This window comes from Diabrotica virgifera, chromosome 2 (assembly GCF_917563875.1).
Source record: "Diabrotica virgifera virgifera chromosome 2, PGI_DIABVI_V3a".
Classification (NCBI taxonomy): Eukaryota; Metazoa; Arthropoda; class Insecta; order Coleoptera; family Chrysomelidae; genus Diabrotica; species Diabrotica virgifera.
The window spans coordinates 177259748-177275543 of record NC_065444.1 but is presented as its reverse complement, the minus strand read 5'-3'; the positions used below and the strand labels follow the sequence as shown (position 1 = coordinate 177275543).

General features: G+C 32.7%; 1 protein-coding gene across 1 annotated transcript; it reads left to right on the top strand.

Moving 5' to 3' along the window:
• Window positions 1-2599: 2599 nt before the first annotated feature.
• Window positions 2600-13671, top strand: LOC126880306 (endoglucanase-like). The gene is made up of 4 exons (XM_050644104.1): window positions 2600-2716; window positions 11576-11788; window positions 13048-13229; window positions 13305-13671. Exons 1-4 carry the CDS (start codon window positions 2689-2691, stop codon window positions 13599-13601), a joined length of 720 nt encoding a protein of 239 aa, XP_050500061.1. The 5' UTR covers window positions 2600-2688; the 3' UTR covers window positions 13602-13671.
• Window positions 13672-15796: the final 2125 nt, after the last annotated feature.

The following is a 15796-nucleotide window of genomic DNA, read 5'->3' as shown; positions in this document are numbered from 1 at the left end:
TATGGGTCTATAAAAAATAGGCGTGTTTTATAAAGGCCTCAGCTATGCGTGTGAATTTTTTGAAATTTTAAAATTGATTGCATCCCAAAAAAAAATAAAAACGAAAAATGGAGTTTTTGATGGTGGGGCAGGGGAAGGGGCTGGTGGGTTAAAATTACGCTGAATCCTATGTGTTAATCACATAGAACTTAAAAAATAAAAAAAAATTAATTATGTTTGTAAGGAAGGCTAACTTTTAATTTATTTATCCCGTCCATAAGTGGAAAGTTTGATGCGCCGCTGTCGACGCATGTGCCACTGAAAAGTGACGGCACAGTGTTCAAACGTTTTCTTTTAGATTCTACTATTTAAGTTATAGGGTCCCATCGTGCCTAAAATGATTAAGAAATTTCACCTATAGCGGCTCTTAGTCTATAACGTAAGCGCGAGTGACCTATTTGCACACTCACGCTGCCCACTTCTCTGCCCAATTCCCTCTCCAACAGAACCGACAACAGCAAAACCTGTGCTGATTATAGAACCATCAGTTTGTTAAACCATTTATTGAAAATTTTTCTGAAGGTAATACATGGTCGTATCTACAATAAATGCGAGGAATACCTGGATGACACACAGTTTGGTTTCCGTAACGGGTTTGGAACGAGATAGGCATTGTTTGGAATGAACGTACTTGCTCAAAGATATCGAGATATATCTGTAGACATATACTGTTGTTTTATTGACTTCCAAAAGGCATTTGATCGTGTTAAGGACTCTATATTGATTGAAGCTCTAAAATACATAGGCTTGGACGGCAGAGATGTTCGAATAATTGCAAATTTATATTGGAATCAAACAACATCAGTTTAAGTAGATGGTGTGGAATCACCGGCTCTTAATATTAAAAGAGGTGTACGGCAGGGATGCCTCTTGTCGCCACTGCTGTTCAACGTTTACTCCGAAATAACTTTCAGAAAAGCTCTTTATGAAAAACAAGAAGGAATACTTGTGAACGGTGAAGTCATCAAAAATTTGCGATATGCAGATGATAAAGTACTCCTAGCTTCTAGTCAAGACGATCTGCAAACACTACTTGATAGTGTCGTTAAGAGTTGTAGGGAGGCAGGTCTGGATCTTGAACATACGAAAAACCAAAATACTCGTAATAAGTAAACAGCGGCATATAAAACCGTCTATATATGTAAATAATACCAAACTTGAGCAAGTTGATAAAATCGTGTACCTTGGACAGCAACTAAATTATAACGCAGAAAGTCACGGCGAAATTAGATCTAGGGTAGAGCAGGCTAGAGCCGCTTTTAGAAGGATGTCCAAGGTGTTATGTAACGGAGACCTAAAATTGGCATTGAGGATCCGCCTACTTCGCTGCTACGTGTTCTCGGTCTTACTTTATGGTGTCAAGTCCTGGACTGTGAATAAAATCGATCTAAATCACCTTGAGGCTTTCGAAATGTGGTGCTATAAAAGAATTTTAAAAGTTTCCTGAGTGGAGAAGATTCGAAACTCCACAATACTAGAACGTCTCAGCAAGACTATTGAGATCATAAAAAGCATCAAGCAGAGTAACCTGGAGTACTTCGGACATGTAATGAGAGGTCCCAAATATAGGTTGCTACAAAATATTATGCAAGGAAAAATAGCAGGCAAACGCAGTCCAGGACGAAGAAGAACCTCATGGTTGAAGAACTTGCGAGATTGGTATGGTATTGATACAAGCATGCTATTTAGGGTGGCAGTGAATAAAATTGAGATAGCTATGATGGTAACCAACGTTCTGAAAGGACATGGTACATGAAGAAGGAGAAGAACAGGACCGAGTGTAAATCCGGTATTTTTGGAGCCAAAACCGTTAGCAAATGGATGTGGACACATACACTAAGTGGACCGATTCTAACTGATTTGCAATATGTTGGTCCAATGTTGACACCATAGTGCTGGAAGTTAATTATACAAGAGAATACGTGCTAATTTTTCAATAGAGCTTGTATGTCACTTAAAAATAGTTGTTTGCATGAAGTTTATCAACATAAAGAAAATATAACTAAAACAATAAACCAAAAGGTTTCCTCCACTTCCTAGTGCATATATGCATTTACTTCTTCTTGTCCACATGTCGTCTTTCATTCTTGATAAGAATATTTCTTGAGTGGAGATCACGGGCAGACAAGCGAGGCCAGGGAAGACCGCAAAGAGATAGACCGACGACCTCAAAAGAATTGTGACCAATTGGATAACAGAGGCGCAGAACAAAAGAAAATGAAAATATCTGAACGATGCCTGTGTTAAACAATTGACAAATCAGGGCTGGTTGTTGATGATGCATTTTTTTAGGTTCAATTGTTATTCTAGGTACAAATATTGGTGCTTATAAGCACCATTAATAAAAAAAATATACACAAAATAAACATATTATAGAACCTAAATCGAAACAAAAAATATAGCAAGGTTAAATCGAGGGTAACATATCATCAAGACGTTAAGTAGGCATAATAATATTATACACATAAGCCCACACTTACCTTGACAATGATACCTATTGTCTAATAAAGTTAAGATATTATTGAAGTCGTGTGACTCCACTTAAGATACGTATTGAAATTTGATGAAGAGACCATTTTAAGATAACATTTTAGTATATATTCTGACTGGCCCACAAGGATATCCAAGTTGTATTTTAAGTAACACAACATGAAGATCGCTATCCTTGTTTCAGCCCGTAAGTTATTTCAGCTTTTTAATTGTATTTTTAATTTATTACCAAATATGTATGTATTATATATGTTACAGTTCAAGTTGATTCTCAGTTAGAGTTGACTCCAACTAGTTGGAATCAACTCCAACTGAAACGAGCAGTAAAAGTTGATTTTAAAAATTTATATCAACTTTTACTAGTTGGAGTTGACTCTTCCTGGACCGATTCAGTAAATGTTGATTATACGAGAATCTCAAGTGCATTTTTGATGAGTGTGCGTTTCTTTGTTTTGACTGTTTCAACTACTTATTAGTATAGTCTGTAACGTCGCCCCCGTTAGGTAAATTATTCTGATTCGATTTTTTGCACAAACTTACTCAAAGAAATACATCCGTATAACAATCCTTATAACTAGAGCTCGGGAAATATGCAAAATGCATATTAAGTGCATATTTTCATATTTTGGATACATTTTGTAAGTGCATATGCATTTATTAAAATTGCATATTTTTAGCCATTTTTGCATTTTTTTGCATAGATGCAGTTTAAAGAGACATGAGAAGTCTCAGATCTAAGCAATAAATCTGAAAATTCTCGTGGAACCACTTTCTGGTAATATCCTTAATATCTGCCTTTTACAATTTATAAGACGCCGAATAAAGGAGACGAAGGAGACTCTACAACATGCAGTCACAGTTTGTTAGTGAAAACATTTTGTTATTGTTAAGTGATGCTGCGGCATATGACCAAAAGTGGACAACATTTAAAAATATTTTTTCAAATTTGTTACTTGTCTAGAGCACGCCTAATTCTGCTACAAATAGGGTAGCAGGAGGCTACAAACTGTAAGGATGGAATTTCCAATGGTCAATACCCTTCTATCAAAAATAAAAACATATTTTTAAAAGCCGTTCTGCGAGTATAGGTGTATAAAGATCGTTTACCTAATGTGCCTTTACCACCTGAACCCGTAATATATATAACTAGATGGAGAACATGGCTAAATTCTGTAAATTTCATAAACGATATTTTGATGGAATTAGAGACAACATTTCTAGTTTCGATGAAGACGTAACTCAGGTGCTATGAAAAATCTGTGGATGTTTTAAAAAAACCGTTATTAAAAAGTAATTTGACACATATCCAAACCAATTTTGTAAATATTGCTTAGCCAATTATTAAATTAGAAAAACGAAACATTTCTTTAGACCAAAGTACTGAAATTATCAATTCATTAAATGAAATAATTAAACACCTTACACACCAAATAATGAAACCAACAAAGTGTATCAAAAATTCTGCACAGCGTTAAAGAAAAATGAGGAATATCACAAAATAATTAAAAAAACATTATTAAGATGGGGAAATGTGACGATAATTTAATTTTATATGTAGAACCCTCAATTAAACAATATTTTAAGATTGGTTCTTTAACTTCATGTTAAGTAGAAAGAAGTTTTTCCGTGTACGCTTAAACAATTACAATCAGATATACCTACGGCTTTTTTTCTGTAGAAAATTTAGAAAAACGTTTGATAATGTACGGTTTTAATAATAATTGTAATAATAAAGAATGATGATAAATATAAAGAATAAATGAATATATGTAATGATGTAGGTTATAGAAATTTCAATAAATATTTTTTATGACTTTAGCATAAAATAAATATTTTTTTATTTAGCTTAAATTCCTCGACAGTCCATTGGCATGAAATAAATAATTAAATACCTTCAAAACAAGAATTACTGTGTTGTTTATTTATATGCATTAAATGCATAAAAGCATATTTAAGTGTATATTTCAACTGTTTTTTGTGCATATTTGCATGCATATTTTAGGGTTTTTTAAGTGCATATTTCCCGAGCTCTACTTATAAAAAATACACAGGGTGTCACGCGGTACCGCGGTCGAAAAATTGTTTAACCAATTTCAGTAAAGTCAGTCAGTAAAGTGACTCTTTATCGAACGAGTCTGATATTACGAGCAGAGGAACAGACGCGTTCGATAAAGAGTATTGAGGTGGTGCGTACAAAATTGTATCGTAAATCATAAAAAACATTAACACTTAGACATTAGACGAAATAAAAAATTAGTATGACAGTAATGACAGATGGCTTTTGCATGATGGCCGGTTTTGATGTTTAATCGATAGTTATCAATGTTGTACCTAATTACATACTAAATCTGTAAAGTTTTGATTTATTTTGTATGAATATAATTGCGAAACACTACAGAATTTTACTTTTTGACATACATTTTATTAATAATAAGATAAATTTTGTACAATATTTTTAATAATTAAAGTAAATAAAAAGACTAAGTTTTCACTCTAATGCCATATAAAACAACATAATATGCTATTCTACATCCCACCAGAATGAAAACAATGGGAACCTTCTCTGGTTACACCTCCGATGCTTCTACAATTTACAAGCCATACGGATGCTCAGACTAAGGAAGATGAGGGAATTCTACAATTTACAATTCACGTCCCCTGCTCAGCGCGGTAAAGTTCCAACGAGAATGGTTCCCTTCATACTCCACAGAGTAAATGTAAATCAAAAATGAATAGCCATTTTCAATTTCGTTGCAAACCGAAAACACAGCCGAACCATATTCTAGCCCAATCAGAGAGTGCTGCAAGCACCCCTACCGGTTTCGAAACTTATTAGTCTCTCATCAGGAGGCACATATGCTGCTCTCCCTGATCCAACCAAAACAAACCCCAGCGTGCAGTCCCGGATTGCAACGAACGAAATGGCATAGATGCCCTAGCGGCAACTGCTAGCAAAAAGACTAAGTTTTCACTCTAATGGCATATAAAACAACATAATGGTATTCTACATCCCACCAGAATGAAAACAATGGGAACCTTCTCTGGTTACACCTCCGAGGCTTCTACAATTTACAAGCCATACGGATGCTGAGACTAAGGAAGATGAGGTAATTCTACAATTTACAATTCACGTCCCATCTGCTCAGTGCGGTAAAGTTCCAACGAGAATTCCCTCATCTTCCTTAGTCTCAGCATCCGTATGGCTTGTAAATTGTAGAAGCCTCGGAGGTGTAACCAGAGAAGGTTCCCATTGTTTTCATTCTGGTGGGATGTAGAATAGCATTATGTTGTTTTACATGCCATTAGAGTGAAAAATTAGTCTTTTTTCTAGCAGTTGCCGCTAGGGCATCTATGCCATTTCGTTCGTTGCAATCCGGGACTGCACGCTGGGGTTTGTTTTGGTTGGATCAGGGAGAGCAGCATATGTGCCTCCTGATGAGAGACTAATAAGTTTCGAAACCGGTAGGGGTGCTTGCAGCACTCTCTGATTGGGCTAGAATATGGTTCGGCTGTGTTTTCGTTTTGCAACGAAATTGAAAATGGCTATTCATTTTTAAAGTAAATAAATTTTAATTTCACTATAATAAATAATCGATTGCTGCCATTGACCACTTATATTCAATCTCGGTTAATTTGATTAATTATCGCGGCAGGTAAAGTAACATTCTTCTTTCAATACAACAAAGTGTTACTTTACTGCCGAAAATGAGGGCAAATGAGTACAATAATGAATGATTTTAGTGAAGTTTGGCGATAAACAATGATTTTAAACAAATTCGCAAAAATACATAATTTTTTCAGTTCGTACAAATTTTTTTTAGATCCGTTGGGCCTTTTTTTTTTCTCTAAAATTGACTGTTGTCGAGTTATTAGCGACTTAAAATTTAAAACACGCCAAAATAACCATTTTCAAGTTTCAATAACTCGGTTAAAGATAATTATTGTGAAAGTCGAGCGAGCGGCCGTGGAGTAACAGCATAATCAATGGCCTCATATGCCAGTGCACGTGGGTTCCAGCCCTGATAAAGACAAACCATTTTCATTTTCAATAATGACACGAGCCGTCTCACCGTGCCTCGGAGAGCATTTTAAGCAGTCGGTCCCCCTGGGCTAGTGTACATCGACACTAGTTACTTGAAACAGGGTTAAAGATGTAATTGGCTCCAAAACTGTCCGAAAGATACGATATTATATATTATGAAAGTCAGAAACTAAAAAAAATCAAAGATTAAAGCTACCTCTATAAGATCCTGAAGAAATTTTTGTCATTATTTCATTAATAAGATATTATTTTTAATTATCAACAATGAGCGCTAACCGTGTATTGAGGCGGCCGTCAATGTGAGTGCGAGTGGGATTCACCATTGGACGGCCGGAATGGCGCATCTCTTTAGCACTCACCATTGACGGCCGCCTAATACGCACTTAGCGCTCATTGTTAATAATTAAAGATAAAGCTTAGTAATAAAATAGTGACAAAAATTTCTGCTGGATCTTGTAGAGGGGGCTATAAGCTTTGATTTGGTCACTTTCTGACTTTCATAATAATGGATTTTAACCGAGTTATTAAGCCTTGAAAATGGCTATTTTCGCATTTTTCAAATTTTAAATCGCGTATAACTCGACAACAATCAATTTTAGAGAATAATCACAAAATACATTCTTTTGCTCAGAATAACCCAAATGATCTAAAAAAAATTGTTCGAAGTGAAAAAATTATTTTTGTGAATTTGTCTAAAAAAATTTGTTTAAACAATTTATCGATCAAGGTACTGCCTGGCACCCAGTAAATTTGTTATAAGGACATCTTTTTGAGTAAGTTTGTGCAAAAAAATCGAATCGGAGTAATTTAAATAACGGGGGCGACGATACAGCCTAGACTAATTTGAACATATTCAGTAACATTTAATTTCTAGAATCGGCTGTTTGTGTGAATCAGAATCAACTTTTACTAAATGGCAGTGGGAAGAGTATACTTTTCCTAGTTGGAGTCTACTTTTACTAGTAAATGTTGAATATAAATCTTCATTTTATATTTATAATCAACTTTTACTGAATCCAGCCGTTAGAGTTGACTCCAACTAGTTGGAGTCAACTCCAACTGGATAATCAACTTGAACTGTAACATATATACCAAATACATATTATGTTTTTTAAAGTTAATTTCTTTTGTGAAAATTATGAGTAATAAAACATATAAAATAGGCACACCAATAATGATTTGCTACCTATACAGACATTCTGATTTTTTACTTCGTAGTATTCCTTCCATTCGTATTTCATCCTTTATCCTATGAATACGACAATGCAATAATGAATCTTATTTGAGTACCTATTAGAACAAGGAGTATTCTTTTCTTTTCTGTATAAACTAATTGACAACCGCTCTTTTTACTCTTTCAACTCGTATACCTACCTTCGTTTAGACGTCGACTTCATCATTCAACACCAAATGCTGATACACTGATTTTTGAGTTATCTATCTATGATACTGCCTGATTTTGTTGCCTGATGCGGCAAATCAAACATTAAACAATATCTTAGTGTATTTGGCCAATCGCCCACCTATATCTCTTAATTTCCTTAAATATCTTAGTATACGAATATAATAATATACACGGAATATGACATAGTCATATTAAACACCATACTTACTATTTGTACTTCATTTTTACGTATTTTTAGGTATTTTTGCCAAAAATGTGATTAATTGTTGTATATGGCTATAAAAATATTAAATAATTTTTTTAAGTAATTAAATTAAAAAATTTCGTTTAGCACTGGTGTAATATTCTTTAATTTATAAAACCTTTCTAAAAGGAAGAAACTTTAAACTCCTTGTCAACGGTAAAATTTCTCAATCTCGAACTGTTTAGATTTTTTAATGCTTCTATAAACTATTTTTGATAAGCTGATGATCTAGTTTTTTACTGCCATGTAAATATCCACAAAGTACAATAAATTAATCTTCTTTGAGGCAGATCCAACAAACTAAAACTCTCTCAAAGTAAAATCAAATTAATAAAATTTTCCAGAAATAAATCAAATCCTTTGCTCCAAAGTTTATTCAGCAGTTTTCACTGCTCTGTTTTTTTCTGTGTTCTACTACCAATCATTATAAAATTCTCTGTATGATAATTAACTCCAGACTAAAGTGGAAATACTTTGTGAAAAAAAAACGAGATTGTATGATCATCTCAGTACTCGTAACATGCAGAGTATATTATGTACACAGATGAACTATATATGGAATTATGCTGAGTTTTTAATTATGCATCACTGATAAAAACAGATATATATATATATATATATATATATATATATATATATATATATATATATATATATATATCCATTTTGTACAGATTCCTTTTCATCTAGGTAGTTCCACCAGTCAATACATTTACCACTGATCACTTATTGATTCAAAACCTTCATGACATCTACCAAAATATTTCTGCTTACGATGTTACAATCTCTCTCATTTCCTTCTCAGACGGGAGTGAGTGAAATCACTGGCAATGAAACAGCATGTTGCCAAAGAACCAACCAACGATAGTACTGTCATAACCGTAATTCAAATATATATATATATATATATATATATATATATATATATATATATATATATATATATATATAGACAGGATGTGTGATCACAACTGACCAGTTAGGCACTAAATTGCTAATATAATTGGGTGTGCAGTTGAATAGGGAAAAAAGAAGACCATTAACGTGTTCTCATTTAAACCAATGCATTATATTTCGTACATAGTCATGTACATCATCAGATGCTAGGCTACAATATACAAATAGTGAAAAAACAATCCAAATGTTACAAAATTTGATGACTTACTTTATAGAGAAAGGACTGATGTTGGATAGAATAACTTTTTCCACTTCATGGTTTTGTACATGTACATACGAAATTACGTCTCAAAAAAACAAATCGTAAAAAACTCGTCACAGGATAAAAACAGATTTCTATATCTTCGAAGATGTATATTTAAAACAGTTTAAAATTAATAAATATGTAGGTTGACTATATTGACATTATCGATGGTTTTGCCTTATTTTATCAGAATTATTAATAATTTTATTTAATTTTGTACCGGCTTCTTTTGTCAACCTCTAAACGTCAACCATATGACCACTGACAGCAAGACAGAGAGACCACCTCAGAACTCAGAGGGCTTCCTATATCTGTCTCCTGTCAACAATCACACGGAGCACCCAGAAACTGACAACTTTGTGACTGTGTAACGTAAAGAGATTTGAAATATGTACAGTAAATAGAATTTATAACAATATATAAAATTAGCAGAATTGATAACTGCAGAAATATTGTTTTAATATTTACCATATGTACCATATGACCATGTTATTAATAAAAGATCAGACATTCAGAATCTCAGTGAAATCTACTCTTTTTTGTTAATGTTAGAGAAAAACAAAACTTTCAATGTTTCAGATACTATTCTTGAATAAATATAATTAACAATAACATCTACATGTTATCTAACATTTAGAGTTTTTTCAAAGAAAATTTGAGTTAAGGTCTTTCAAATTTGAACATCAATAATTTTTAATAATTTTTTCCACAGACCACTATAGTCAGAAATATTAAAACAATATTTCTGCAGTTATCAATTCTGCTAATTTTATATATTGTTATAAATTCTATTTACTGTACATATTTCAAATCTCTTTACGTTACACAGTCACAAAGTTGTCAGTTTCTGGGTGCTCCGTGTGATTGTTGACAGGAGACAGATATAGGAAGCCCTCTGAGTTCTGAGGTGGTCTCTCTGTCTTGCTGTCAGTGGTCACATGGTTGACGTTTAGAGGTTGACACAAGAAGCCGGTACAAAATTAAATAAAATTATTAATAATTCTGATAAAATAAGGCAAAACCATCGATAATGTCAATATAGTCAACCTACATATTTATTAATTTTAAACTGTTTTAAATATACATCTTCGAAGATATAGAAATCTGTTTTTATCCTGTGACGAGTTTTTTACGATTTGTTTTTTTGAGACGTAATTTCGTATGTACATGTACAAAACCATGAAGTGGAAAAAGTTATTCTATCCAACATCAATCCTTTCTCTATAAAGTAAGTCATCAAATTTTGTAACATTTGGATTGTTTTTTCACTATTTGTATATTGTAGCCTAGCATCTGATGATGTACATGACTATGTACGAAATATAATGCATTGGTTTAAATGAGAACACGTTAATGGTCTTCTTTTTTCCCTATTCAACTGCACACCCAATTATATTAGCAATTTAGTATATATATATATATATATATATATATATATATATATATATATATATATATATATATATATATATATATTGATCTCAAACTCGTTATAGAATTTACCTGCCAAAATTTAACCAACACCTAAACCTGAAGGCCAAAACTTTATGCCCATTCTTAAGGAAATCCTCAACAACCCTACAGATATCTGTATCACGAAAACAATACGGTTTATAAAATCAGTCGGCTTTACGTCAAGACATTTAAAGCAATACAGTTATTTGTTTTGTTTATTTAATATATTATATCAATATCTCATGTAAGTGTTTCTGTATTAATGGTTATTTTTGTCGACGTATTTTTTGTAAAAAACTGTTAATAGTTAATGTTATTTTAAAAACTGTATTCTTGTACTATAAATTGGGAAATAAGCATACCTGTAAAATTGTACTTTTTGTATTTGACGTTATACGACTTCTTAGCTGAGAAGCTGATTGTCGTTAATTTTTTTATTATAGTTCATTCGCTTTCAAGATGAGTTGATACGCCAATTTCAAACGTCTGATTTGTGGGTTTGTCGTGTCATCGCAGCTTGTCGTTATTTAGAAATTAGTTTATTCTATATTATAAATTAATTTCTAACCAATGACAAGCTGCGATGACACGAAAAACCCACGAATCTGACATCTTAGCTCATCTTGAAATCAAATGAACTATATAATTATGGTAATTTAAAATATTTTTCTCGCTAACTAATTCCTTTTACATTTTCAGTTGTGGCTCTTGCAGTAGCTACCCCTTTAGAACAAAGTCCAGAAATTAAATTCATTGAGAAAGGCATTAGTGGAGAGGGAACAACTACCCGTTATTGGGATTGTTGCAAACCTTCCTGCTCATGGAGGGGAAACGTACATACACCTAGCGGAGTACCAGTTGCCTCATGCGATAGATCTGGAGTGAACAGGGTTGATGATAATGCAAAATCAGGTAAACTAAATATTACGGTTCCAATTATTTAGAAGCGATATACACAGAAGGAATTTTATGTATGGAAATCCGCAATTATCTCGGAAACGGCTTTCATGAATTTTATATCTTTCAGTAAGTAAGAGTGTTGTGATGCGGCCCATCTTACGGTGGTATTTGCATTGTTGTCAGATCTTCAGTTTTTCTGGACATCTAATAAATTATCTTATTTCAAATGGGACATCCTGTATATTTTTTCGTTTTGAAGTCCTTAAGAAATGTTGATTGTTTTTCACGTGATTTTCTCTATAACCAAATGCTATAATTTCGGACATATTTTTGTAACAATTACATTTAAAAATATTTAAAACAAATTATAAAAATCAATCTTTTCGGCCAGAGCAAACACTATTTTAGGTTGCTTGGATTATTGGGACCAAAAAAGGTCTGTTTTAATTATTCTCTAGAGTTCATCGTTTTCGAGTTACTGACATTTAAAAACTAATAAAAAGCAAAAAATTATGAATTTGAAGGCTCAAAAAGATAAGTAAAATATATTATAATTTTTGAAATTACAAAGTGTCTAAATTTAAGATCAAACCTTTTTGTATCAGCTTCCCAGAAGAATTTTGATTACGTTGTAAGCTCTTATGAGAAAACAGGCGATGGAGCTGCATTAACAACTAAAAAATAAACAATGTTTTAAAATGAAAATAAGCCCAAATTAGTTATTTGGAACTGCTAAAATCAGGTATGAACATGAATATACGCACTTCGTAATTTCAAAAATAATATGTTTTACTTGTGTTTTTGACACATGAACATGGCCATTTTGTGATATTTTGATCTCGAAAACCATTAAACTTAGAACAGATATATTTTGATTCCAAAAATGGATTTTATTTTAAATTGTTTTTTCACAATCAATACATACTTTTCATGGACATCAAAACGCAACACAATTTATTCCATTTGAAATAAGAATATCTATAAAATAAGAACATCGTGGCTGCGCAACCTGAGAGAATGGTACGGATGTACATCAAAGAACTTTTCAGAGCAGCCGTCTCTAAAGCCGAATAGCTAAGATGATTGCTGTCCTCCGTCACAAAAATGTCACTTAAAGAAGAAGAAGAAGAAGATAAATAAGAAATCTACAAAAATCGTACAAGCTGTTTTCGAGATAATTTAGGCGTTCCATATTATTATAAAACTCACTCCGTATAGCTTACATGTAATATAGTTATATTATAATAAAATAAGGTCATCTTTAATTTTAGGTTGTGAGGGTGGCGGCAGTGCTTACATGTGCAACAGTCAACAACCATGGGCAGTAAATAGCACTTTGGCATATGGTTTTGGTGCCGCGTCTTTCAGTAACGGAATTGATGTATCCTTATGTTGCGCTTGTTTCTTACTTAGCTTCAAAGATCAAATTTCAAACAAGAAAATGATTGTACAAGTAAGTTTTTTTATAACCAAATATTTTTTCCATTGTATCGATTAACGAAAATATTTATTAATCACTTATTTATAGGTTACAAATACTGGTTCTGATTTGAGTCATAATCATTTTGACATTGCTCTTCCCGGAGGTGGTGTTGGAATTTTCACACAAGGTTGTCATGACCAATGGAATGCCCCATGGAACGGTTGGGGTGACCAATATGGTGGAGTTCATAACAGAGGCGAATGTGCTACTCTTCCTCAAGCGTTACAGTCTGGATGTTACTTTAGATTTGATTTCTACCAGAATGCTAACAATCCAAGAATGCATTTCGACCAAGTCCAATGCCCTGCTGAAATCGTTGCCAGATCTGGTTGCAGTCTTTAAATAATAATATAATATAATTATTTGTTTTAAAACAATTATGTTTTACTTAAGTATATACTCAATTTAACAAGAGTCTTTTTCTAATACCCAAAGAACAATTTATATTCTCAGTTTATTAAGGTTGGTGTAATCCTTAAGGATTTAAGGAAATAAGGATAAGGTTTAAGAATTATGCGTATTAATCCTCTACATTCTGCAACGTCGTCTAGAAAACTTCATAAGGTGGCAAATAACACACGAACAACCTGCACTGGCTATAAACACAAACAGCGGCAAAAATTATCCACGAAAATAACAGATTTCTAGTAGATAAATGGGATTAACGTTTAACTACCCGCGCATAAAGTTATAACTTAACTACACGCGTGGCGTACTTTGTACGCCACAAGAAAATACACTTAAAAACAGCGGATTTGTTTAATTTTTTTTGAAAAAATACACTTAGTTGTTTGTTATAAACCTTATTCGGCATCAGTGAATACTTGCAGTTCCTTCAGTAAGCCAATTGGGATTTATAACTGGAATCATGGAATAACTGGATTCCATGATAAATAAAATTACTAATAAAAAATTTTTTTAAATGTGATTTTTTACAAGAGAAAAAGTATTGTTTGCAAAGAAAAATATATTTTTTGCCATAATGACTAAAAAACAATTAAAATATGTACTTATATTACGACTTATAGTAATATAATCCTGGGGTATATTGTCCACCACCTGAAACAACAAATAATAAAATGTAAATTACGATCTTTCCAGAACGCCGATTATAACGAAATTAAACCAAATTGTAAAGCACATTCCAGTGATAGGTTAGCAAAATAAGCAAGGTCAAAAATTAAATTTTTAAATATATTTCCAGTAGAATTCTTATATCTGGCGTACAAAGTACGCCAGCGCGTGTAGTTAGAGGTTAAGCAGAAATATGGACAAACTGCAAATCTTAATGTTTTGCTGATGATTGAGCCACACAGGGACAATCAGATAGGGAGATAGAGGGGCGTGGCATCCATAAAGAAGAATAAAATAAATTAAAGCTTGGCTAGAAGAAACTAAAAATGGAAAAGGTGATGGTCCAGATGATTAGAGTTATGTAATTATTATAAAACTATTGGACGAGGAAATTATTAAATTTTATACGTACGTTTATTAACAGAATAATATGTAATAATGGAAAAATACGAGTTAATAAATCTACATTTCTAAAGCTACCTAAAAAACCAGCTCAAAAATATAAATATATAACGAGTATTATTGTTTGATACACCTTATGTTTCATTCTCTAAAACAATCCTACGAATCCTGTAATCTAGGTTATAAAGAAAGATAACTAAAAACGTAAGTGAAACCAAATTTCATTTCATAAATAGTATGGCATGGCCGCATGGATACATATTCGACCCAAAGAACCGCTCAAGATAGAGAGCAATTTGCTGAAGTTATAGCTTAACAATTCTATCTCTGTAAGTAGATATGCATATCAAAATAAATACAGATTTGAAGTTTTGCAGTCTATACAGGTTGAAGGTTCACATTGTTAACGATACTCAACTGAATTTTTTTAATTCTAAAAGCGGCTTACTCTGCGAATGCAAAAACACGGTTAATTACCGACATTTGGCTTTGCATTACAGATATTAGTCCTGTCGCCAGGGGGGGTACAACGGCCTCCTTAATTCAGATGGACTTACTCAAATTTTTTTTATTTATTTTGACCCGTAGAACACGAATTTTTTGGGTAACAGTTGATCCGGATGTCGATAAGATTGTTATAAACAAAGAACTTGAGGAATTGCATAACAGCGATTTCTCGCAAAACAAAAAATATTTTTGTATTGTTTGGGTCATTCCAAGCAAATAATGTTCTTACAAGTTTTTTCGTAGGATGCACAGTTTTCGAGATAAACGCGGTTGAACTTTCAAAAAATCGAAAAATTGCAATTTTTGAACCCGAATAACTTTTGATTAAAACAGAAAATAGCAATTCTGCTTACGGTATTTGAAAGTTCAAGCCAAATTTTATCGGTTTTGATTACTTGCATTGCTAAAAAAATATTATTTTATGGTTAAACCAAGCTATAAACACATATTGTTTCCCGTGAAAATACATGCGTTTTAACGCATGCTACGTAGAAATAGCCTCGCTTGCACTTGGACCTACTCTACCTACTCGTTCGATTTTAAATGGGAGATCA

Bases quoted from the DNA above. Each gene is read 5' to 3' on its own strand.
- LOC126880306 (XM_050644104.1), top strand. From the start codon at position 2,689: ATGAAGATCGCTATCCTTGTTTCAGCCC. The intron at 2,717-11,575 runs GTAAGTTATTTC...TTACATTTTCAG, and splicing joins CGCTATCCTTGTTTCAGCCC to TTGTGGCTCTTGCAGTAGCT. The intron at 11,789-13,047 runs GTAAACTAAATA...CTTTAATTTTAG, and splicing joins TGATGATAATGCAAAATCAG to GTTGTGAGGGTGGCGGCAGT.